Source organism: Camelus bactrianus, chromosome 11 (assembly GCF_048773025.1).
Source record: "Camelus bactrianus isolate YW-2024 breed Bactrian camel chromosome 11, ASM4877302v1, whole genome shotgun sequence".
In the NCBI taxonomy this organism is placed as follows: Eukaryota; Metazoa; Chordata; class Mammalia; order Artiodactyla; family Camelidae; genus Camelus; species Camelus bactrianus.
Window position 1 is genome coordinate 66,291,444 of NC_133549.1, and position 24,758 is coordinate 66,316,201.

Genomic DNA, 24,758 nt, shown 5'->3' on the forward strand with positions numbered 1-24,758 from the left:
TATAAATTTAAAAACTTCAATTTTGCTTTACAATAGGATGCTAGGAGTTGGGTAAGAGCATAGTATCAAGACTACTGTAAATACAAGGGATTCATTCTTAGGTGCCTAAAAATAAAGTCAGTCTTAGTCTAATAATTACAAAATTAAATTATAAGATCATTCACAAACAGCACCCAAGCCTGCTTGGTAGTGTCAGGCTTCAGATTAAAATAAAAATATCATAAACCACATTTCAGCAAAATAGTTTTATTTACTAACACATGGCAAACATATACATCCAATATGTAATTATCTTGCACATTTATTCACAGATGACTTCCAAACTACAATTGCCTTGATATTTAAGCATGTACTAAAAGTCTTCTTACTTAAGATATGAAAAATGTTTTTAGATGGGTAACATTATGACTATATTGGATTGGTCACAGAAGAATTTAATTAGATTAGTTCTATAAATTTAAAGCTACTTTTACATCTAATGCTTTCAGACAAATAAGATGCAGCAATATCAGCTTGTATTCCAGAGAAATTCCCTTAGTTTTTCTGGTGATGGAACCACTTATCCACTGTAGTCAGAGAAAAGAAAAACAAATCAGAATCCTCTGTTAAGAATCAAAATTATACCCAACATATAACAATGAATAATGTACTTGCTTTAATGTGTCCTACTATGGATTACATTAAAACAAACCTACATACACGCGAAGTTTCACTACAGCAGAAACAGGTAATTTATCAGTTTTCTTTTGGGCTTCCTTACTCTTGTTGCTGATCCTATAGACATGCAGTTCTGACCAGAAGAACTTTATGGAGAATCCTATCATCTAAAGGTGGAGAGAACTATTTAGTGGGTGAAGCATCCTGTGGCCAGACGGGGATGCGGAGCCCAGCCCACTCTGACCTCCACGAGGCATCTACCCAGAACTCAGGACAGTCGGGTCATGGTTTGGAAACTGCAGTCATAGGGGGTGGCACTAACACTGGTTCGTTCAGGCATCTTTCTTCCCACATACGCTTTGGGACTCTAAAAATGCTTCTTCTCCCTGTCCTTCTCTTTCTCTGCATGTATGTGGTACGTAAGATATTTCTATAGACATAGATGTAATTTTCCCACATGTATGTAGTGTTTAATGTAATTTTACTAGAATATAGATCTTACCATCTGTTGGTATTGTGCAGGCAGATTCACATGGTGGTGGTAACTAAAATAAAATATTAAAATGTATTAGTCTAATCCCAGGAAAAAATAAGCTAAAAAGTTATACTGATATAAAAATTGAAAGGAATTTGAACAGAAGACAACTATCCCAATTTTTAGGTTCTAAAAATAATTTATAATAGATGGGAACAATGCACAGATTGCTCTACTGCTAAGAAATGCTAACAAATTCAAGCCTCTTGGCTTTTAATGACACACAGGAGAATAAATAATAAAAATAATGTTTTTTTTAATAAAGAATAAAAAACCCAACATATATGTGTGTGTGTATGTGTATATATAAAATATAGGCAGAATATTCTCATCGAAGAGTTATGATTGCTAACCAATGGCTTTTCCCTTCCAATGTATCTTATTCATCTCAACTTTGTTAAGATTCATATATAAAGATAAGTCTAAATGTACTGGCTTCATCATTAAATTGTCCTTTTTCCTTGTACTACACTGTTTACAAGGCAGTTGAATCAGACTCTTTTGTTTTCCGTATTTAATATTGTAAATGAGAATAATTTTAGACGATCTTCTGTCTTCAGGTTAATCCAAATCAGGTAATTATTTTTTTGATGGATGGTTTACTACCTCAAATAGAAGTCTCTACTAGGACTATAAACCACTTCTGTAATGGTACCTGAAATTTGGTAACTTTCTCAGTCCTTGCTATGACCAAGTCAAATAAGTACCCATTGGTACTTTTGTGAAAAATGGCTTCTGATAGGTACCAGGCACTTGGGTTACTTGGAACATTCATTTTGACTTTTATTAATTGTACTGCTTTGCTGTCTGCCCAATTTAGGGTTGACTAGGACCTTCAGCAGCTTTCCCCTCAGTCAAATGTCTTATATGTGTTTATGGTTTGTAATTTCCAGACCTCATACCACAATATGCATATAGAACATCCTCAGATATTTACTGAAAGAAGTACTTTCCCTCCCCATTGAGCACCATGGTTTTTGGCCACCAGCTATGTTCTTTTTCAGGGAAGCTTTAACTTACAGAATCCACAATGGCTTTGGCAGCATCAGGGTCACACTGGAAGGGGCTCTCAGACACAGTGGTATTCATGCTGTTAAACAAAGTGACAGTAATCACACATCACAGTAACAAAACTTCTCTCTTATTAACTCTTTCTTGTTAAAAATAACAAGTTGAAGGTGGTAGGCTAGATGAGATTCAAAGCTTTCTCACCTATAGTAAATATTCTAATTATTTTGGCAAGGTACAGCTATTTTTGTGGTTAATTTTACTCAAATATCTTAAGTTCAGATTTTAAAATCTGTGATTGCTTTGTAATTCTGACAGAAAGAGCAAAGAAATGCAAATTAAACAAGAAACATATCTTTCCTAATTAGATAAAATGAAAACAAACAAACAAACAAAAAATCCAGTTCCTGTCAGTGCTGACATCTGAGGTTGATTTTCCTGGCAGGAGTAACACCTGGCTCAATATTCCTGAAAAATAATCTGGTACAATGTGTCTAAAACCTTTTAAAAAGCTCATACGCTTTGATAGATTCCACCTCTCCAAACTCAGATTTAAACAGTGATGTACAAAGATGTTCAACATACACAGTTTCATAATTTCATTACTGATAGCAGTAAAAAGCTGGAAGTAACCAAAATGTCCAACAACACGGGTGATTAAAAATGATTTATCCATGACATGGAATATTGTACAGATATGAAATGTTATATATTATAAAAATACTATATTTTTAATGACATGGAGAAATGCTTATAATGTTCATTTTTTTAACCCATAAAACAAGTTGTATATACAATATGATCCTAATTATTTTGGAAAATATTATACATGCACACACAGGACTATAAAAAAAACTCTAAACATTAGTAAGCCTATCTATGGAAAAACTGTGATTAAGGTGATCTTAAAAAAAATTTTTTGTTTATAGTTCAAAATTTTATACACATTATTTGTATATTATTATAGCATGAGTATGATCAGAAATATCCTATTAAAATGAAAAAGAAATATCTTCAGTTATTTGTTCTTTAATATGCATTAAGGCCATTTCCATAGAAACAATAAGACACCACCAAATAGAGAAATTATTAAAAGCAAGGTCTCAATGATTATACATTTTCACGTGTGTGAAAATGTGCTCAGTTTTTCTTACGTTTGTGGAGAGACAGTGTTTTCATTTCACAGCACATTATCCTTACTTACAGAACAGAAGATTTTTGAGAATTATTTTTACATTAGGATTTTCTCACACTCAGAAAAAATTTTACTGCCCAGATAACTTGATGTTAAAAAAAAAAGTAATACATATATATAGTTAGAAAATTCAGAAAGTCATAAAATGAAAGCCTTCCTCCCTCCCTTCTCCAAATGGATGTCTCCAAAGGCAATCATTATCAATAGTTCTTCTTTCCCTCCAGAAAAAATATATAAATAGATGCTGGGGTGAGTGAGTGAGTGAGTGAGTGAGTGAGTGAGTGAGTGTGTGTGTGTGTGTGTGTGTGTGTGTGTGTGTATTTTACCTTGCATAAATGGGATCATATTAAATATAGTACTATGGACTTTGCTTTTCTCACTTAATATATTTTGGACATTATTCCACATCAACATATATAGAACTTTTTTTTATGTGCCATATACTGTTCTATGATATGGATGTGCTTAGCCATTACATTTTGATTGTTTCCAACATCTTGCTATTATAAATGACACTGCAGTGAACATTCTTATACATATATTTTGGTGAACTTTGGAGACTATATCTGTAGGATACATTCCTAGCAGTGGTGCTACAAAGAAATACATGCACTTAAAATTTTGAGACTGGATATTGTCAAATTGACCTTCACAAAGGTTGTACCCATTTATACTGTCACCAATTTTATACATATATGTGTGTATATTCTTGGCACCCCCAGCTATCATCTAATTTACAAAAGCTTTGCAAATCTAATGAGGAATAACGCTATCTTGCTGACTTGCATTTTAAATTATAAAGTGAGACTATGCATCTTTTTATATGTAAACTTTCTTTCCCTACCTTTTTCTCTCTATTGAATTATTAGTCTTTTTCTTATCAACTTGAACAAGCTATAAATTAAGGAATTTAGCCCTTTGTCATGTATTGTTTAAGAAAAAAATTGGGAAAAATTGTCTTCTGATAGATTTAAAAAATCATAAGTAAATCTTTTATGGGATTTAAGCTACCACAAGCTAATAAATTCATCTATACATTTTCTAGAATTTTCTAACATTAAAAAATTTATCTGTGTGGAATTAAACACTGATGTTAAGACAAGGGTTGCAAACTTGAATGCCAGCAGCCAGCACCCAATTAACATGTGGGTATAAGTACCTGGAGGTGAGAAAACTGGTGCTGGGTTTCTTGCACAGGGCACTTGTGGAGCACCTCCCTGGTTACAGCACCTTTCAGAAATCAAACAGCCACCACATGACGGTGGCTGCCAACGCACACACCTGGCTTACGGGACGTCCGCAGCAGGATAAAGACCTAGTCTTATATTCTCCCTAAACCGTTGGTGAGTCCAAATCACTCATTTAAAATACCTTCTTTATTATGAACTAAATTCCCATACATCTTTAGGTCTATCAAATTCTAACAGAACCAAATAATTTGACTTTTTTCTTCAGTATCAAATTCTTAGTAAGACAATATTACTAAACAATACCAAAATAATGAACACTCTTACTCACCACTACCCTTATTTTTTTCAGAATTTCCCTTGCTATTCTATTCTCACATGCAAATTTTTTCTAGATGAAATTGAATGTTACTTATGAACACAGTAAAACTTTCTATTTAAAATCTTTTACTTCTTAATAGAGTCAGTTTTCTTCTGGGTCCTTCAGACTTCTTGTTTGCATTTTGTTTTTTTAATACTATTCTACATGGGATCTTTTCCTCCATTATAGTTTCTGTCACAGTTTGCACAGAAAGCTTAGCAATGTAACATATATACCCATTTTATGATCAGTCACCTTGCTGAACTCTCTTTTTTCTAGGGTTTTCCAGATACACACTCATATCATCTGCAATCATTTGCTTCCTCTTTTCCAATATTTCTGGATCTTATTTCTTTCTCTTATTTACTTCATGAACTAGTATCTTCAGAACAACACTAGTTAAGTGGTAATAGTGGGCATTCTCTTACAAATCTTTAAAAAAATCTTCCAGTATATTGCACTGAAAATGGACTGGGGGCCAGACAGACTTGATACTTATTGTGGTGTGACTTTGGTTAAGTATAATCTCCCTACATCTCTGTTGCATGCTTAGCAAATATTAACTGCTCAATCAATACTAGCTATTATTATCAGCGGTAGTAAATTCAGCGTGCATGGTAGATCCCACTTTAGTTGTGATGAATCTTACATATTGACATCGGAGAATCCTAACCCTAACACTCAACCTGATTATACCCATCACACTGTGAGCGCCCTGACGCGAGGCAGTCTGTCCCCTTTATAGTTTTAGTCTGTACTTATTCAGAGAGTATCTTGTGGCACTTTTCAGTTGCTTATACAGCTACGTTTTGAAGAGGAAAACAGTGTTGCCTGCCATTCCAGTTCTGCAAGGATCAAGCCATTAGCCACTGCAGCCTCCACCAACAGTGCCTTGAGGGGAATTCAGGGTGGAGAAAAATAGGAAACAGTTGGACATACTGGTCCTTAGATAGTTAAGATGTGTGTCTAAGGAAAAATTTCAAATGACCTGAGGTTCTTGCCTCTTCCCCTACACAGAAGAGCACTAAAATCATTAACCTGAGATGTCTCTTCTTTATGATTAGCAGTAAATTTTTGATGCTTGACTACATATACATCTTGGCTTTTCCCTACCCTCTCTGGAGCAGTTCCTCAGAGCTATCTGAGAGGCTGTCTCCTGGGCTGTAGTTCTTAGTAAGGTCCCTGAATAAAACTTAACTAAAAACTTTTACCTTGTGGGTTTTTCTTTCAGTCAGCACCTCTTACTGACTTGAGCACTGACAAAACCAGTTACCTCTCTCCTAAGTGAACATAACAGTACAGCATGTCCTGGTTATTAAAACCTTTGGAGAAACCTGGTCTGCTTTGTGTATTAAACATGCAAAAAAGAACTAATGCTTACCAACTGATTCCTTTTCCATCAGTTTTCTTAGTCACTAGTGCTCTCCAATAGTCATGAGTGCTTTTAATAATATCAACTGCAAAGTCCTATAATTTGAAGAGATATGCATTAGAATGATAGAAACATGTTCTTTCCTTACTATCAACATTTCCCCAAAGCCTGATAACTTTCTCTCTTTTGAATCACTTCCTTGTGTCAAAAAAAGAAGAAAACATTTAAATGAATAAATTAACATTAAGGCTGTCTTTTGTCTTTAGACATCTGTTTTATTATCATATAGTTTTTAGATGGTAAAAAGTATGGTTAAATTATAAGTCTCAATCAATACAAATAGAACTAAAGCTATAGTTTGCAGTGACATACTTACCTTATCTTTAAATTCTGCATTGAAAGCAAACTGGTTCTCAGGTTTCCCATCAGGAACCTTGTACCTTCTAAACCAGTCCACAGTAGCTTCCAGGTAGCCAGGTTTCAGCCGCTTGACATCATTAATATCTAAGAAGAGAATAAATAGATTGCAAGGTGTATATGTAATTACTTACACATTCAGTAGAAATATCAAGTTCTTACTTTGAGAGAACTATGGGATGGATTATCAAAAAAGTTCAAGATAATGTTTGAGCTAACACCTTGTTGAGAAGAGAACACAAATTCACATTAAAAGGAAATCATCCAGATTGAGTAAAGAAAATGTGGAGTATATATATATAATAGAATACTACTCAGCCACAAAAAAGAATGAAATAATGTCATTTGCAGCAGCATGGATGGACCTAGAGATTCTCATACTATGTGAAATAAGTCAGACAAAGACAAATATCATATAATGTGGAATCTAAAAAAAAATAAAATAATGGCACAAATGAACTTATTTACAAAGCAGAAACAGACTCACAGACAGAAAACAAACTTACGGTTACTAAGAGGGAAGGCTGGGGGGATAAATTATGAGTGTCGGATTTATAGATGCTAACTACTATATATTAAGTAGATAAACAAGGTCCTACTGTTTAGCACAGGGAACTACATTCAATATCTTCTAATAACCTATAATGGAAAAGAATCTGAAAATAATAATATATGTATAACTGAATCACTTTCTGTACACCAGAAACTAACACAGCATTGTAAATCGACTTACTTCAATTAAAACTTTGTGACCTTGGATTAGGCAATGGTTTCTTAGATATGGATACCAGAAACACAAGCAATAAAAGAAAACAGACTATATCAAAATGAAAAACTTGAGTGCTTCAAAGGACAGCATTAAGAGAATGAAAGGAGGTAGGGGAGGGTATAGCTAAGGGGGAGAGTATAGCTCAGTGATAGGGTGCATGCTTAGCATGCATGAGGTCCTGAGTTCAATCCCCAGTACCTCCATTTAAAAAAAGAAGTTAAAAAAGATTTTTAAGAGAGGATGACACTTAAAAAAAAAAAAAATTAAAGGACAATCCACAAATCCACAAAATGGGAGAAAATACAGACAAATCATATATCTGATAAAAGTCTAGTATCTGAAACATATAAAGTGCTCTGAGAATCCAACAATAAAAAGACACACCCACTAGAATGGCTATAATAAAAAAAGATAAACAACAACAAGTACTGGCAAGGAAGTAGAAAAATTAGAACCCTCATTCACTGCTGGCAGCAGGACTGTAAGATGGTGCAGCTGCTTTGGAAAAAAGTTTGGCAGTTCCTCAAGAGGCTAAGTGTAACAGTTACCATATGACTCAGGAACTTGCCCAAGATGATTAAAAACACATGTCCACACAAAAACTTCTACAGGAATGGTCACAGCAGCAACATTACTACTAACAGACAAAAACAACCCAAATGTCCATCAGCAGATGAATGGATAAACAAAATGTGATATATATCCATACAACAGAACATAATTCAGCCATTTAAAAAATGAGACCGGTACATGCTACAACTTAGGTGAATCTAGAAAACATGCTAAAAGAAACCAGACACAAAAGTGCACATATTTTACATTCCCTGTATATGAAATAACCAGAATAGGCAAATTCACTGAGACAGAAAGCAGATTAGTGGTTGTCAGGGTCTGGGAGGAGGAGGGAATAGGGAGTGACTGCTTAGAGATACAGAGTTTCCCTTTGGGGTGATGAAAATATTCTGGAATGAGATAGTGGTGGTGATGGGTGCACAACACTGTGAATGTACTAAATGCCACTGAATTGTACACTTCAAAATAGTTAAAATGGTGAATTTTGTGTTAATAGTAATTTTACCACCTAGAAAAAGGGGAATGAAGTACTAATACATGTTACAATGTAAATGAACCCTGAAAACATATGCTAAGTGAAAGAAGCCACATATCACGCAAACCCATTTATGTGAAATGTTCAGCATAGGCAAATCCATAAAGACAGACAATGCTTAGTGGCTGCCAGGGACTGAGGGAAGTGGGAATAGGGAGTGACTGCTAATGGATTCGGGGTCTTATCAGAGTAGTGAATTAGTGGTGATGGTTAACAGTCCCGTGTGTGTATCAAACATCATAGAATTGTGCACTTTAAAATGGTGAATTTTATGGTATGTGGATTATATCTCAATTAAAAAAAACTTTTTTAAATAATAGAGCAACTGGATGTTAGCATGTGGGGAAAGAAAGGAGAAAACAGTAAACACAAACTGCCAGACTTTTTCTTTCCTGGAATGAAGGAGAATGTTTACTTATTTAGCTACGGAAGTTCACTAGTAGAAATAGGGATGCTCTGTCCAATGTTTTGCTCCTCCGTTCTTTAACAGTTTAAGGCATGGGCTTTCAACTCTGTCAGTACACGTTAAGTGTGGTGGTGCGTAAGATTTAGGTATAAAGATGTCAGACCCTTCAAGTTTTCTTACCGTTATAATTGGCTGCATCAGGATCCTCCACATTAATGGCAATGACTTTCCAGTCGGTTTCCCCTTCATCAATCATAGCCAATATTCCGAGAATTTTTACCCTGATTATTTCTCCTCTTGCACATACCTGAGAGTCAAAAACCACAGCCAGGTCAATACTAGAGAATGAAACTTCAGAAGAACAGTTTTATTGGTGGATAACAGGAAATGAGGAAGATGCCACATTTCTGCAAACTTACCTTAAGGTTGTTCCTTTCAGCTTTTAAAAAGCTAAACAGGTAAATGTCCATTAGTCCTATCAGAGCTCAGAGTAATTCATGTTTTTAAACTGTCATTGATTGTGCCAAAGAATAAGTCTCAAAATGTAAGCATAATTTGTTTCAAATACATATTTTAATCTACTTTCATTACTTTTTATTTTATAGGAGTCACTGAGTTAAGTAAGTCATACCATGTGCCTGAACTTTATGATTTAAGAAACTGAAAGACAACTTTCTTTTCAGTTTTTTACTAATTCCTTGGACCTGGGAAAGCTCATAAAGAAAATAAGTATTGTCAGAATCTTAGAGCAACTCCACTTGATGGAGGAATCCCTACCATAAACCTCCAACTCGTGGGGTTATTTAGCTTGGGCCAATTCACTGGTCACTCCAAATCTTTAGGCAAGGTTTGCCTTGTACTGAGATTAAATTTGCCTCCTGGTACCCTGCTGAAGGGTTTTTGTTTTTTTGTTTTTTTTTTTCAATTTCTAGGCTTAAAGAAGATTTTATTAGTAGTACATTCTCTTTGGAACGTTACCTTAGGTACCCTTAATGAATCTCTGAGCAAGGCCACAGGATAAAGATTAAAATTGTTAATGAACTCAAAAGTGACTGGTTTATTACAAGCTTCCTTCAACAAGGAAGGAATGCATCTATTGATACCTATCTGCCTTCCAAGACAACGCAGAACGTGTCCAGTTCCGCCACACACGTACATATACACATTTTTCCCTAGGCTAGGTTTAAATGTACAAATTTTAATATACAAATGCTTAGAATGGAATGGAAGCTTTTAAGTTATCACCCAAAGAGACATTATTTCACCAGTATTGTTAGATTTTATTTACAATATTTTTAAAAGTATGAACTTTGTATACTTTATTGATATCAACACTAAGAAAAATATTTCAGATTCTGTTACCTTGCTTCCAATTTCACACACATCAATTGGGTCATTGTCACCACAACAGCCAGTGTGTTTGTCATTGTGTCCTGGGTCTTCCCAAGTCTAAAAAAAAAATAAGACTTAGAGTATATCATTCCTATACATGCTACTGACAAAGTGGATCATGTTGACATTAAAAGACAACATGATCTTTCTGCAAAAATATGAATCTTCAGCTATTTATTCTCATTTAAAAAATTCTTTATTCACATCTAAAAATCTTAACTACCTACAATAATTTAATTAAATGCTGGGCTCCTATTATGTAGATAACGCTAAACCAAATTTAATCTTTAAAATGGATCATGACCCTATTTTAAATAAACAAAACCCAACTATCTAATAACTGAGACAATATGCAAACACAAATGCAGACTCAGATGTTTACTTTAAAAATATATTAAAAGAAAACTGCTTTGATGAACTCTTAGTCCTTACTGTCTTCTACTAACTAGATTTTCTTTAAAATAAATTTCCAAAGCAGAGATAGGTAGGCAGTAATATTAAAATGGAAATGATGTGTGCTGATGGCAAAAGTGTCACTGCTGACAGGAGCCAAGAGTGAAAACTTTCATCAGGATTTCCTGAAGCTTTAAATTCCTGGGCTTCTTTCCTGCTGAACTGCAAGACGGAGCCCCTGCCGAGCATCTCACAAAAGAAGGGATGGTCGTGCTTGCCAGGAAGTTAGGTTTAAAGTGTAGCTGTTGTTTTGGTTCTTTTCTCTCCCAATTCAGAACGTATTTCTTGGATTTGTTTGCTTACTCAGCTGGAGTAATAAGGGCAAAAAGATAAAAGTGAAGGGGGAAAAGGAAGACCGGAGCCGACAAAGCCAAATCCAACTTACAGAAGAATAACTATTTCAGCAATATTCTCCCAGGGGGACGTATTTCAAGTACAAAGTGAAGTGCTATAATTAAAGCAAACGGCTTTGTGATGGCCTAGTGAGCTAGATGAGTTTGGCCTTTGTTTTAATAACTTGTGGCTTGTTTCACAGTAAATCCCACTCAAGAGGCTCAATGGTTATTAAAAACAACCGAACAGGAAGAAAATAAATTGAATATTTTATTTAAAAATCATAAGTGCCACAGCATTAGCTTGCCAAATCAGAATTAAATACACATTTACTCATAATGGACATGATTCTAGTGGTTCTTCATTCAAATATCAAGCAAGAGCCTACTACACGTTGGTATAGTGCTGGGGATAAGCTGGTAAACACTGCAGACATCCCCCCCCTTCAAAGGGTTGACTGTTTGGGAAAACAGAATCCCGTTATTACTCTACCACAAAGAGCACGGCACAAAGAAGAAGGAACCAGGACCCAAAACATAAAAGTCAACAGCTGTGAGAATTCACACGTGCCAGGCACTAAGTGCTTCGTTCCTCAAATAGCCACATGAGCTGTGGCCTCGTAATGTCTCAGGGGGAGATACCGACGCCTCAGGGAGGGAGAAGCAGAGGCAAGTTAGGTTGCCAGCAAGCGGCAGACTTGGGATTTGAACCCTTTTAAGCACTAGTCTACACTGTCTCTCTAAACAGATTTGCCACTCATTCTGTAAAGAAAAAATGTCGTTTATAGCCAATCCTTATAGAAAAACAAATATTTCAGAAAAGAACAAACTTTCAAATGTAAATTTAAACACTGTAAATATTTACCTTTTAGTTTACCTTGAAGTTAAATTATTCGAGGAAGTAATAAAATGAGTCAATTACCCCTTATGTTTTTAAAGTCTACTATAGAAGAGGGGAAGGGATAGCTCAGGGGTAGAGCGCATGCTTAGCATGCAAGAGGTCCTAGGTTCAATCCTCAGTACCTCCATTAAAATAAATAACTATATAAGTAAATAAAACTTAATTCCCCCCCACAAAAAAAAAGCAAAACAAAGCAAAAATAAATAAATAAATAAAATCTACTATAGCAAAAACTTTCTAAAGATGTTTAAATCTTTTTAACGAACAGTAGTATGTTAAATTTTTACAAGCTAAAAGGTACATTTCCAGCAATTGCACAGAGACATACCTGAGGGATGGCACCATAGTTCCAGATATATCCTTTATAAGGGAACAAATTTGCAACATAACGGAGTTTTCCTTTTTTCACATCTTGTTTAATTGGGTTTAAAGGGTCCTTTGTAGCAATCTGAAATTTAAAACTTCAAATCATTATATATTTGGATGTGAAATACTATTCAAATAAGGATTTAAGGAAATGAATTATGAAATGCACATCCCCTAATTCCACTTTAATGGTATATTTTTACTCCTAACACTTAAATAATTTGAAATAAAAGTTTCTCAGTAATCAGCCTTTAAGTGGAAAACTTATTTGAGGTATACAGGAACTATCAAGAGGGGAAAAAAAACTTTCAGTAATTCCAGAAAGCAAAAACTAAAACTAGTTGGAATAAATCCTAATATCTGAGCAATACATCTAACTTCAGCTTTCCTTTAAAGCATTGAAAATTATTCAGAATTTGAGTGTCTATTACATGCAGTGTTGTTACTATAAAAAAGCTCAATTAAGTGACAGAAAATGTTATAAATCTATAACAAAAAGCCAAATCCATTAGGTATCATCAGGAAGAAATTAATAAAATGTGAGAGAAATTATAATAAAATCATTTGTGGTTGGGGTGACTAAGGAAAGCCTGTTGACTCTATGGAGGAATCAATGATGGACTTAAAGGGAAGAAGAAAGGAGAAAAAGATAATTCTAGGCTTTGGGAATGCCAGAAGCAAAGGTGTGGGGAAGGAAAGTCTGTAGCATATTTACAAATAGTAAGTGGTTGAGTTTAGCTGGAGCACAGAGGGAAGACTGGCAGGCAGTGGGAGACACAGCTAGAAATCAGAATGGGACTAGAAAGAGGGCAACCTGAGGCTTTAGCTGCTTAACTCTTGTGCAAATCAGTGCAACTAGATCAAAACAAATCTCCTATGTCTGACTGTCAAGGGTGAAACATACCTCCATTTTTGCATTCGACCAGCGTGGTACTTCAACTACCATGTGGAACACATCCTGAAAACAAAAGATAAGGTGAGATGGTCACAGGAGCTAATTTGTTCTCTTACTTCAATGAGCGTGCCCCAGTTCTTCCAAAGTTATACTGTTGGCTGTACTGAAACCTTGAAGTCAACAGACTGTCAACAAAATGCATCAAAAAATAAGGCAGACTGATGGGTGAAGAGATAAAGCAAATACAGCAAAACAACTGTAGAATTAAGGTGGTGGGTGTATGGTTGGTCACTGTATAATTCTTTAAACTTTTCTGTATGTTTTAATAAACATTAAGTTTTTCATCATAAAATGTTGGAGGGGTGGGGAAGGAAGAATGTTTTTATAAAGAAGGAAAACAATTTTTAAACATAGTAGAATTCGGATCTCTGAGGAGGACCATCTTCAAAGCAACCATCTCCAAAGGCTATTCATTTCCTCTAGGGACAGTGCAATTACTCAAAATGTTCTGGAACTTTTATTGCAGAGGTGATTTATAAGAGAAATCCCAAATCAATTTACTTGTCATACTTTAGTTTTAGCCTCAAACAAAATCAATCAGCTTGACTACCCAAATTATTCTCCCAATTTGGCTGTTTCTAAAAATCAAGTACTCTCTTCTCCACCATCCTATGTGTGGTTGAGTTTGCTCCTCGCCATGTCTTCTCACAAGACTTTCAGGATCAAGGGATTTCTAGCCAAGAAACAAAAGCAGAATCATCCCATTCCCCAAAGGATTCAAATGAAAACTGGTAATAAAATCAAGTACAACTCCAAGAGAAGACACTGGAGAAGAACCACGCTGGGTCTGTAAGGAGCCGCACTTGAGGTGGTGCACATTTATGCTGCGTCAAGGTCACCTGCATCTTGCCATTCACTCTGAAGACAGTGCTTCTGCCTGAACGGCTGGATGTGTTTGGGAAAATGATTTTTCTCTTTGTGTCAGTGTTTCTGTCCTATTGCTTTGGCTCAGTAATAAATATGTGAGACCTTTTGTTGGGGAAAATAAAAAACAAGTACTCCTCAAAACACAAGTTTGACATTGAAGATTAAAAAAAAAGTTCCAAAAATATTTTAACCAATGGCAGTTCTATTGTAATGAATTTACAGCCTTAAACTGAATTCTTGAAATTGGATAACATATTTAAAAGTCTCAGCTGCTTACTGTTTAAAAATCCATTAAAGAAAAATCAGTCATCTCCTTTTGCACACCAGAGTCAAATATCAAGTTGAAATAGGTTCTCTAATTAAAATTGAGCTTTAAGTAGTCAGAAAATTATTTTACCAAGGAATGAAACTTTAAATGTAGTCTTTCAGTTTAAAACATCTACAAAGGGCACACATGAAGCAAAATCTGCCATTACTCTTTTATAAAATGTATATTTTTAAAAATTGATTTAAAATGAAAATCACTTAGTTACATACTTCTTAGAATTGTTTTTTTTTTTTTTGCTACTTTGCATCAAAAAACAGGGATTGATAAAACTACAAGGGAATAAGTCAGCCAATAATTACCTTTTACTACTTTGGCCAAGCAGAAAGCTACACAGATTTATATTTAAGAGGCTAAAACTTCTGTCACTTACTTATGTCCCTGGTCAAACCAAAGGAGACTAGAGCATTCCACGGTTTCTGCTCCAAGCCTCCTGACGCTACTTGATACATAACATTAAAAAACCACAAAGAATGGAGACATTACTTAAGCCCAGGACTGAATAAATTGCTCTATACCTGTAAACTCATAACTGGATGGTTTTAGAAAAAGTAACACATTGTTCATGGGTAGGAAACCTCAGACCCCATCTTTGGTTAAATATCATTTTACTCATTGTAAGTTTTTGAGCAAACCTGCATCTATTTAGCACCACACCTCAGGTATTAATAACATCAAAGATCTGGACAGCTAACAAGTCAGTTTTCAGCAGCAATACCCAAAAGGTCCACAAGATGGAGCTGTTACTACATGAAAGATCGTCTGGGACGGGAAAATCAAGGAGACTGGCTAGTTTTTGTTGTTGTTGTTGTGTTTTTAAATTATCAAATGAATAAATTGCCTCAAGAAAAAAAAGTAGCAAATAGAGCTACAATCACTGATTCCAAGTTTGGAAACTATACTGAACACTAATGGAATTAAATGATAAATACATAGAGATCCTCAAAACCACATTACCTAATATTACAAACCTACATAAGCAATAGGAAAGCAAAAAAGAGAAAGAACCAACATAATGGAAAAGAAAACATCTTTCAGAAAAAGAGTCTACTGCAAACAGCAGAGCTCCAAAAGCCTGAAGTTGGTACTTAGAAATTAGCTGGGACAAAAATAGCAAAGTGTATCCTACAAGGAATCTCAGGGACCATTCATTCATTTTTGTCAAAAAATATTTATTAAGCACCACTGTTTTGTGTCAGATACTTTTCTAGGCACTGAAGACTAGCAGTGAACAGAATTAGTGCTCTTTTAACTCCCTAAGAGTTGGATCTCCAAACCAGGTCATTTCAGCTTGTAGGCCTCAGACTAAAGCTTGGGTCCACAAATCTAGGTGAGGGACTAGTCTGTAAGACAAATGTTTAGCATATGTATGTAGATGCTGTAGTGATTACCGTACCTTTTTTTTACAAAAGCATCTTTATGGGAGTAGAGCACTTCCTTACTGACTATGTGAGCTCTTCTGATAGAGATTTTATACTTGAAAAATACTCTAGAAGTTAAAAAAAAAAAAAAAGGCAAGGTGCCCTTGTTTTTACTAGCCTTTTGCTTTATGTCTACTCTCTAGATAAATTTAGAAGAAAATCCTTTCTTCCACCACTGTTTTTCTTCAAATTTTATCTTAAGTGTTCTCACTATACACACATTCAAAACAAATATATAAGGTGATGGAGAGGTTCATTAATTCGATTGGGGGAATCATTCCACAATGCATACATATATCAAATTTTTATTACTTTCTATGCATGTGGCATATGATGAAACCTAATTGTTACGTCATAACTAATAAGCTCCTATTTTTCCCACTTGGATGAGCTTTAAGATGACTAAATTTTGCAAAAAGATATTCTAACCAAAACTTCTTTACTTTCTTATCTTTATAAAATCAAACAAGTCTGCATTTCCAGCTGTCAACCTTTTCTACGGTTTGCAATGACTAAGAATTTTAACCATAGAACCTTTTGCAAGAAAAATGCACATTTACACCCAATTACATTTTCAGAGAGATCTCATGACCTCTGAAACCCACTGATGAGTATTCCAGGGCCTCAGGGCCACCAAGAATCCCTGGACTGGAAGGCTTTATGGCCTTCCCAAGTGAAGGAAGTTCTTACTCACTTCCTTTGAATTCTATGCTTAAAAACAAAAACAAAAACAAAAACAAAAAACTCAAGCCTTTTCCCCCCTGCTTTTTTCTTTGTAAATATCAAAGAGATATTTTCTATGGAGGATACCAAAAAGTACAAAGTAAAATCCACCCCACGTATGTACCCAACATCACTCAAGGCAGTGTGGCTCAGTGGCTAACACCACAGGTGCTGAGCCAGAATGACTGGGTCTGAATCCAGCCACTACCACTTATGAATTCTAGTGGGTAATCCTGGACAGTTAAGTTAATGAAAAAACCTAGCTCAGAGATTGGAATGATGGCTAAAGGAGATAATCCACATAAGGGCTTTAGCATGGTGCTGAAGGTAATCTAAGACACTCACTAAGACCAACAGTGCTCAAAGGTAAAGCAACTTGCTCAACGTGGTAAAGCCAGCTGGTGGTAAAACCAGGATCACAACTAAGATTTCTTACTCCTGGTTCAGTGACCTTTATAAAGTAAGCTATGAAAAGCTTCAGATGTAACCAGTCATTGTGGTCAACATCATCACCCTTTTTTTATTTTTTTATTGTGTATTGACACTTTATAAGTCAGGCATTGTGACTGTACGTAACATGCATATCTAATCATCACAACTTTTTTTTTAGTCAAGTCTATCAAAAATAACTGTCTTTTTATTTTTATTTATTTTTGATTGAAGTATAATTGACTTAAAATATTATATGAGTTTCAGATGTACCACACAGTGATTTGATGATACACATTACAAAATCATCTCCATGATAAGTCTAGTTGGCATATGTCACCATACAAAAGTACTACAATACTGTTGACTATGTCCGCACGCTGTGCAGGACATCCCCACGACTTATTTTATAACTGGAAGAGCGTGCCTCCTAATCTCCCACACCTGCTTCCCTCAGAGCACCCTCCTCCCCTCTGGCAACCACCAGTTTTTTCTCTTCATGAGTCTGTTTCTGTTTTGTTAAGTTTTTTAAAGTTGTTTTACAACTTCAACTTTTTGACAAAGTTGATAAACCACAGAGATTACGGTTAGAATATCTGTCTTCAAAATTTAGTCACCTTAAAGCTCATCTGAGGGGGAAAAATAGGAGTTTATTCTTAGTTATAACATGCCAATTAGGTTTAATTGTTATCAGTGTTCATCTGTGTCCCCAGTTCTAACTTTGGTTTGGAAACACAGAATAAAACCCCAACCGTTCTATATACATAAAAAGTTGAGGAAGATGGACAGTATTTAAATTATTAATTCGGTGACATTTTTTGAAAGTTCCATTTATAGAGCTGCCTATAAACAGAAATAAAAAATTCAAAACAAAGCAAAGCCTGTAAGAAAGTGAGTACCACTGACCACTGAAAAACACAGATTTGAACTGTGTGGGTCCACTTATATGCAGATGTTTTTCAGCAGTAAATACCACAGAACTACACAATCGTTTGGTTCAATCCCCAGACAGGAATGCCGGATAAGAGGGCCGGCTGTAAATTATATGCCAGTCGGGGCCCCTAACCCCAGCATTTGGTCAAGGGTCAACTGTAATCTAACACACATCCACTTGAGTGGTATATCTCCAACAAAAGTTTCAGGTACAGTAAGATAGTATCTTTAAAAAGTTAAGAATGATACACAACAGCAGAAAATATTCTGTTCAGTTTCTGAAGCACCAACCTATTTGACTAGAAGCTTGATTTTTTTCTCTAAGAGGAGAAAAGAAACATAGTTCCATATTTATATATTCTCCCACGAGTCATCCGAAAAACAAATAGAAACCTCTATGGTTAGAACTAGTGTTTAACATCAAAGTCTAAGACATGGAATAGAAAAATACCAAACTTCTAAAATTAGAACATCAAGTCATGATACTTGAGCACTTTAAGATTTAGATAAAGCTTTTAATCTACCCAGTGTTTCACACTGTTTAAATTTCCTGTTACCTCAGAAGTTTTATGTCAGAAGACACCCTGAGCTACAGGTGCTTTTATATTTGATCCCAATATAGCAAAAGACATCCCAACAATTAAAAGAAAAAATCCAGTGAGCCCTTCCTTTTGCCTTCTTTCACCCAGTGGATTTGGAAGTAATCCAAGTAGGGTATCTGAGTCACAAGGATTTCCAGAACTGGCTGGATTGATTACCTAGAGGCACATATACCAAATCAAATGCTGTCCACATCGAAAAGTCCTGATGTGGAGTAGATTATAAGTCTTTGGGCATTTTTTCCTTATAGAGCTGACTGAATTGTGTTAAAGGCACATTCCCTCATCAGCACCCCTCAAATGACCAACCATATTAGGGAGAAAATTTATGACCACCCACACAAAAATGTGTTTAAACATAATCACAATGAAATTTTTTTCAAAAACCACTCTTTTCTGTAACCAGGGGAATTAATCAGATCTTTTACTTAGGCTATAATCCAAAATAACTTATGTGTACCACACCCTTATTTGTGTTTTTGTGTAGACTAAACTTTCTTAAAAACAAAACAAAAGAACTCTTTCCTGCCTCTCAGGCAGGAGTCTGAAGTGCTGAAGTTCTCTGAGGTCTGGACCGCTGGTGAAATACAGAGTTGTTGCAAGAGCTTATGCTTTTGAGCCAGTCCAGGGTGGTACAAAGGCAGAGTCTTCACTTGGGTAATCAACCCCAGACTATAGATACAAGCAGTCCAGTACACGACTTCAAGGAGTTGCAGAGTAACCTGAGTGAAGATGTTTTACACAACACCAAAATGTAGTCTTAGTTTCCTATTTTGGGGTAGCCAGTAGCGGCAATAAGATTAGGCACCATAACTGCTATGATCCTTTTGGTCCTGGGCTATGATACTGTCCAGTCACGTATAGCCATGGGCTGAATGTTTGTGTTCCTCCAAAATCCGTATGCTAAAACCCTAACCCTCAAAAGTGATGGTATTGTAGGTGGGACCTTTGGGAAATGCTCAAAACAGGAGGTGGGACCCTCATGAATGGTATTAGTGCCTTATAAAAAGAGGCTCCAGAGAGATCCCTAGCCCCTTCCACCACATGAGGACACGGAGGTCTGCCACCAGAAGAGGGCCCTTACCTGACCATGCTGGCACCCTGATCTGGGACTCCCAGCCTCCAGAACTGAAAGGAATAAACATGTGCTGTTTATAAGCTACCCTGTCTATGGTATTTGGTGGTAGTAGCCCAAAGAGGCTAAGACACTTACGAGCACAAAAACCCCATCTATATGTCAAGAAAATGTTTTCCTTCCTCAGCACATGGTATGCCAAGGAACCATCAGTAAACTGAAGGTCATCATTTTATACCTCTTCATTAGAGGTCTCAGATGTTACTATAAAGTAATTTGATATACATACTAATTATACAGCAAACGGATAATTCAAGCCAACCAAATGAGGCCAAGTCAAGGGCAAGGAAAGATTCTGCAGTTCATATCAACTCCCAAGAAATCAGATGTAACAAATTAAGTTTCTGAATAAATACAGCTTTGAGAATCCCACAGGAGAACACATGTCAGTTAGAGGTCCCTCCTGTAACTGTGGCACATAATTAGCCTCGGGTTGTTTGCTCCACTGCCACCAGTTACAGCCCAGCTCAGGCACACTCCTCAGAAGCAATGAGCAGGTTAGATTTTCTGCCAATGTCCAGTGTCAGCACAGAACTGTAGCAATCTTCCTGGTAGAAGTACAATGAATTTATCGATTTCTGATAGTCAAGCATGGAAAAACAGTAACACTCAGCACACACAAGGATAAGATTTCATCTTTATTATTCTAGATGTGCACTGGAATGTGACATTCACATGTATTATGCATCGACACCTAGCTAAGGAAGGTCAGTGACCTATGAAGCTTTTATGACTCAGAAAGATTTGCCCTCATTATAGATCAAGCTTCTTGGCTGAACAGAAAAAATTTTTAAGGGATAAAAAGAATCAAGACATCTGCTCTTGTGTCAGTTAAAATAAGCAATGGCGGGCAGCGGGGGGTGGGAAGGGACAGACTGGGATTTTAAAATGCAGAGTAGATAAACAAGATTGTACTGTATAGCACAGGAAAATATATGCAGGATCTTGTGGTACCTCACAGCAAAAAACAAAATGTGACAATGAATATATGTATGTTCATGTATAGCTGAAAAATTGTGCTCTACACTGGAATTTGACACAGCATTGTAGAACGACTATAACTCAATAAAAAAAAAGTTAAAAAAAAACAAGCAATGGCTTTTAAAAATAACAATAACTATTTAAATTTGTACAAACAATGCACCCTCTTCGTAAAAAGATTAGAAAATAGAAAAAGGCAAAATAAAAATAAAAACAAAAAGAGTCACTAGTAACTCTACCTCGCAAGGATCACAAAGATTTTAAAGCATATAGCTGGACATTTTTCCCTGGGAGAAAATAAATATCTTACCAATTTGTGCTAAAGTTAGATCTCTTCAGCTCACTGGTTTGTAGAGGAACAGACATCTCTTTTTAGAAGTCTATGGACTAACCTTTACTAACACTATTTCAGATCTTAACTCTATCAGTCCATTGAAAGTACTGAATTTTCCTGTATTCACTGAATATTGTAATGTTTACTGTTTAATAAATATCGCAGGGGGAGGGTATAGCTCAGTGGTAGAGCATGTGCTTAGCATGCATGAGGTCCTGGGTTCAATCCTCAGTACCTCCGTTTAAAAAATACAAATAAATAATAAAATTTAAAAAATAAAACTAATAATAATAATAAATATCCCACAACCGAAATTTTGTGCTGGCCACCTGGTTAATTTTAAAATCACTTATAAAGTACTAAGATTTTAGTTCCAAATACACATACAGAAAAGACCAATGTGAATTTTTTTTAACAAGGCGGCTTTAAAACATTTGCTTCTGTTCCTCTACTCCTTCCCCAATTTATAGTTGCTTCTTTAACCAAATAATCTGGATTTAAGACTGACTCCTTATTTAATCAGTGCACCTTTAACTCACAGCACAATGAGGCATCTTAAGTACTTCTTAAGACATATAAGAAAATTCTTATGTGGGACTAACTGATCTGAGTAAAGAGACTATTCAGAGAAGGCTGTCTTACCTTATCTGCATAAATTGGAATATCATGAAATGGAGATATATACTGTCCTTTTTCATTTTCTGCAAAATGAATTAGAAAAAGTTGTTACTTTTTTTGGTTAATTGTATTTCCAGATGCAGGAAGTACATTTTTCAAGACTTTTTAAAAAGAGTTTTTAGATTTACAATAAAATTGAGAAGGTACAGAGATTTACCACATACCCTCTCCTCTCATTATCAACACCACTCACCAGATTTTATTCCCACCCCAGAAAAACTGGTTGCATATTTCACCTTCCTGATGCCTCCAAAATCAGGTTAGGTTTTTATCCTACGTGTTCATTAGGTGTCCAACAGGTACTAACCTTTACGTAAGGCAGTGAGGACTGCCTTACATAGCTTTGTATCCCCAGAGCCTAGAAAGGCCCAGTATACAAAAGGCAATCAAATTGTTTGGATTGATCTTATGTCAGTTGACAATTTACAGAACTAATGAAATACCTGGGCTCAGCAAGAAGGGAAGGGACCAATTTGCCAAATTATAAACCATGTCGCTTTAAGTGATGTTCCAGGAAGACAGAGCCATCTTAGATTATGATTTTTCTTAAGGATAATCTAGTTGTAACAATACTTGAACAGGTAATTTCTGTATTCTGAAGACCTAACTACCATATCCAAAAAGTAATTTTAAAACCTCCTTACTATTCTTTAGGAAACCTAAGGGTCAGTCCACATTGCATCCTGTCATGTTTAAAAATCAAAGTGTAATAGGAAAAACTGAGCAGTGACCATCCCCAATGGCATACGGGTCCCTTCAGAGTCGATTGTGACTTGTGGTCCAACCCCCTACCAGTTTTAAAGAGACTGGCAAATGTAACATTATAGAGGTAAAAATCTTCTCCTAATAAGGAAAGATGCTAAGAAGTCTTTAATTTTTAAAAAAAATTTAAATTATCTAGTACTCACTACCAATACATAATCTAAGTAAAACCTGTGTGTGTTCTGCAAGTATAGCTTGAAGACAATTACCCTAATCATCCTCCCACCTTCAAACTAGAGTTACCTCTTTAAATCCCTCCTATGGAGAAATTCTAGAGCCAACAGCAACTTTACGAAAATACTTCAGTGAATTATTTGTCAAAAGTTCCTGCACTGCCCCTTGTTGCTTAATTCCGAAATTAAATAAAATGGGCGGGGGGGGGTTAGGGAGAGGGTGTCCCACCCTTCCTGTATTTTAAATGGCAGTTTAAACTTAACTAGTTGTGTAACTTTAGGGTTCACTTTCCTTCTTCTCTTGCATCAGGCTACGTTTCGCTGGGAGCTTTGTTCTTTCAATATTGTTGTTCTTCCCCTGTACCCGTCTCTTACGGCCCTTCTTACACACGAATTTGCGGTACCTGCCCATTTCCTTTAGAATAAAATTGTAAAGTAGTTAAAACAGAAACGCCTTTGGTGACACATTCTCGAACGCCTCCGTTATCTCTAATAATCTTTTGGGGGCGAAGGTGGGGGCGGGTAAGAGGATAAAGATAAACCCAAGGTAGCTTTCCTCCACCTGCAAGGCTAAAAAGGTGGTGCACCAAGAAAAGCGGAGCGCCGCCAGCCTGCAGCCTCCTCGGCTCTAAGTGCAGACTTGGGGTATGTACCCCTTAAACGCCGGTTCCTTGCACAGGATTTGGCACTTTCTTACTCAAGCTTCCCAGACTGACGTCACCTGTTTGACTTAAGGCGAACAGCTTTCTGTTTCATAAGGCGTCTTCCCAGCATCAGTGTTATGAGAAAATATGCGGCAGGGAGGCAGGAGCTCTAATGGGATCCCAGGGGGATGGGTCCAGTCCTCCACTGACCGCTCCTGATCCGGGCCTCAGTTTCCCCATTTGTAGGACGAGGGTCTGGACTTGATCCTGCTCGGTGCCCACAATCTGAGCTATAAGGAAGGAATTAAGGTCTTAGGGAGTCACCACCATCACCTCCCCCGCCCCCGTTCCTCCAAATTGAATAATCCTCTTACGGGGATTAGACACCTTTCTAGGGTGACTCAGTGGTTTCCTTTTCCCCTCAGACACTGCCCGAGCCGGACACCTGCAAAACTAGCCTAGCCCAGGTTCAGGTCCAACCGAGAGTGTGAAAGAGTAAGGCCGACCCACGTTGTCCTGCCTGCGAGAGGGCCGTGTGAAATGAGAGGGCCAGGGCCGGCCCAGGCCCCGGGGACCGGCCCGAGGAGCCCGACGCCTGGGACAAGGGGCCGAGGGCGGGCCAGCAGCCGCCAGGGCGGAGGGGAGGCGAGGCCCGGGAATGAATGGGCGGGCAGGCAGGGAGGGGCCACGGGCCTCCGACACTCACTGAGGAAGACTCGGTACTCAAGGGTGAAGGGCGCGGCGCGCTCCTCGCTGCTGAAGCCGCTCATCGTGCCGAAGACCAGCCGCCGCCGCCGCTGCCTCCGCCGCTGCTACAGAGCCACAAGATCCCACGCGGCGCCGACTGACAAGGAGAAAGCTCCACGCCTGCGCACTGCGGGGTCTGGGCCGGCTAGAGGGGCGGGGAGCCGCCTTTAACGCCGCTGGCGCTCGCGAGCCCAACCCTCGCGCAGGCGTACTTCGTCGGACCCGCGTGTCCTTGCGCCTCGGCCCCGCCCCTTCGGGCCGCGCCTCCGCGAACTGTCTCTGCTCCCAGGCTGGGCCACGTGGCTGGCGGTCGCCTGTGGCGGTGATATGTCTCCGCTGGCAGGCTTTGGGGCTATGACTGAGGAGGGCAACACGTTCTCAGCTTGGACTAGCTAGGAATTGACCGCCGGCCTCTCGCCCCACACGCACATTGGAAACTCCCCTTTGACTCACACACCCTTCCTCTCAGAGTAATTCCTTATCTCAAAAGACGTTTAGGAGTCAGCTGCTTCATCTGGCAATCCCTGCCAAGCCGTCTTAAAGGTGAGCAGTTTTCTGATTCATTTAAGCAGAGTTGAGGCATATTACTGACA

At 37.2% G+C, this 24,758-nt stretch overlaps 2 protein-coding genes across 2 annotated transcripts; one reads left to right on the forward strand and one right to left on the reverse strand.

Moving 5' to 3' along the window:
• Window positions 1-230: 230 nt before the first annotated feature.
• PPA1 (inorganic pyrophosphatase 1) lies at window positions 231-24,365 on the reverse strand. Its single transcript, XM_074374130.1, has 11 exons — window positions 24,125-24,365; window positions 21,804-21,862; window positions 13,364-13,417; window positions 12,422-12,541; window positions 10,378-10,464; window positions 9,196-9,322; window positions 6,692-6,819; window positions 6,325-6,410; window positions 2,213-2,282; window positions 1,160-1,202; window positions 231-566 (listed from the first exon to the last, which is right to left on the reverse strand). The coding sequence occupies exons 1-11, from the start codon at window positions 24,186-24,188 to the stop codon at window positions 535-537; spliced, it is 870 nt and encodes a 289-aa protein (XP_074230231.1). The 5' UTR covers window positions 24,189-24,365; the 3' UTR covers window positions 231-534.
• LOC105066344 (large ribosomal subunit protein eL39-like) lies at window positions 13,960-14,853 on the forward strand. Its single transcript, XM_074374131.1, has one exon. It carries the CDS (start codon window positions 14,052-14,054, stop codon window positions 14,205-14,207), a length of 156 nt encoding a protein of 51 aa, XP_074230232.1. The 5' UTR covers window positions 13,960-14,051; the 3' UTR covers window positions 14,208-14,853.
• Window positions 24,366-24,758: the final 393 nt, after the last annotated feature.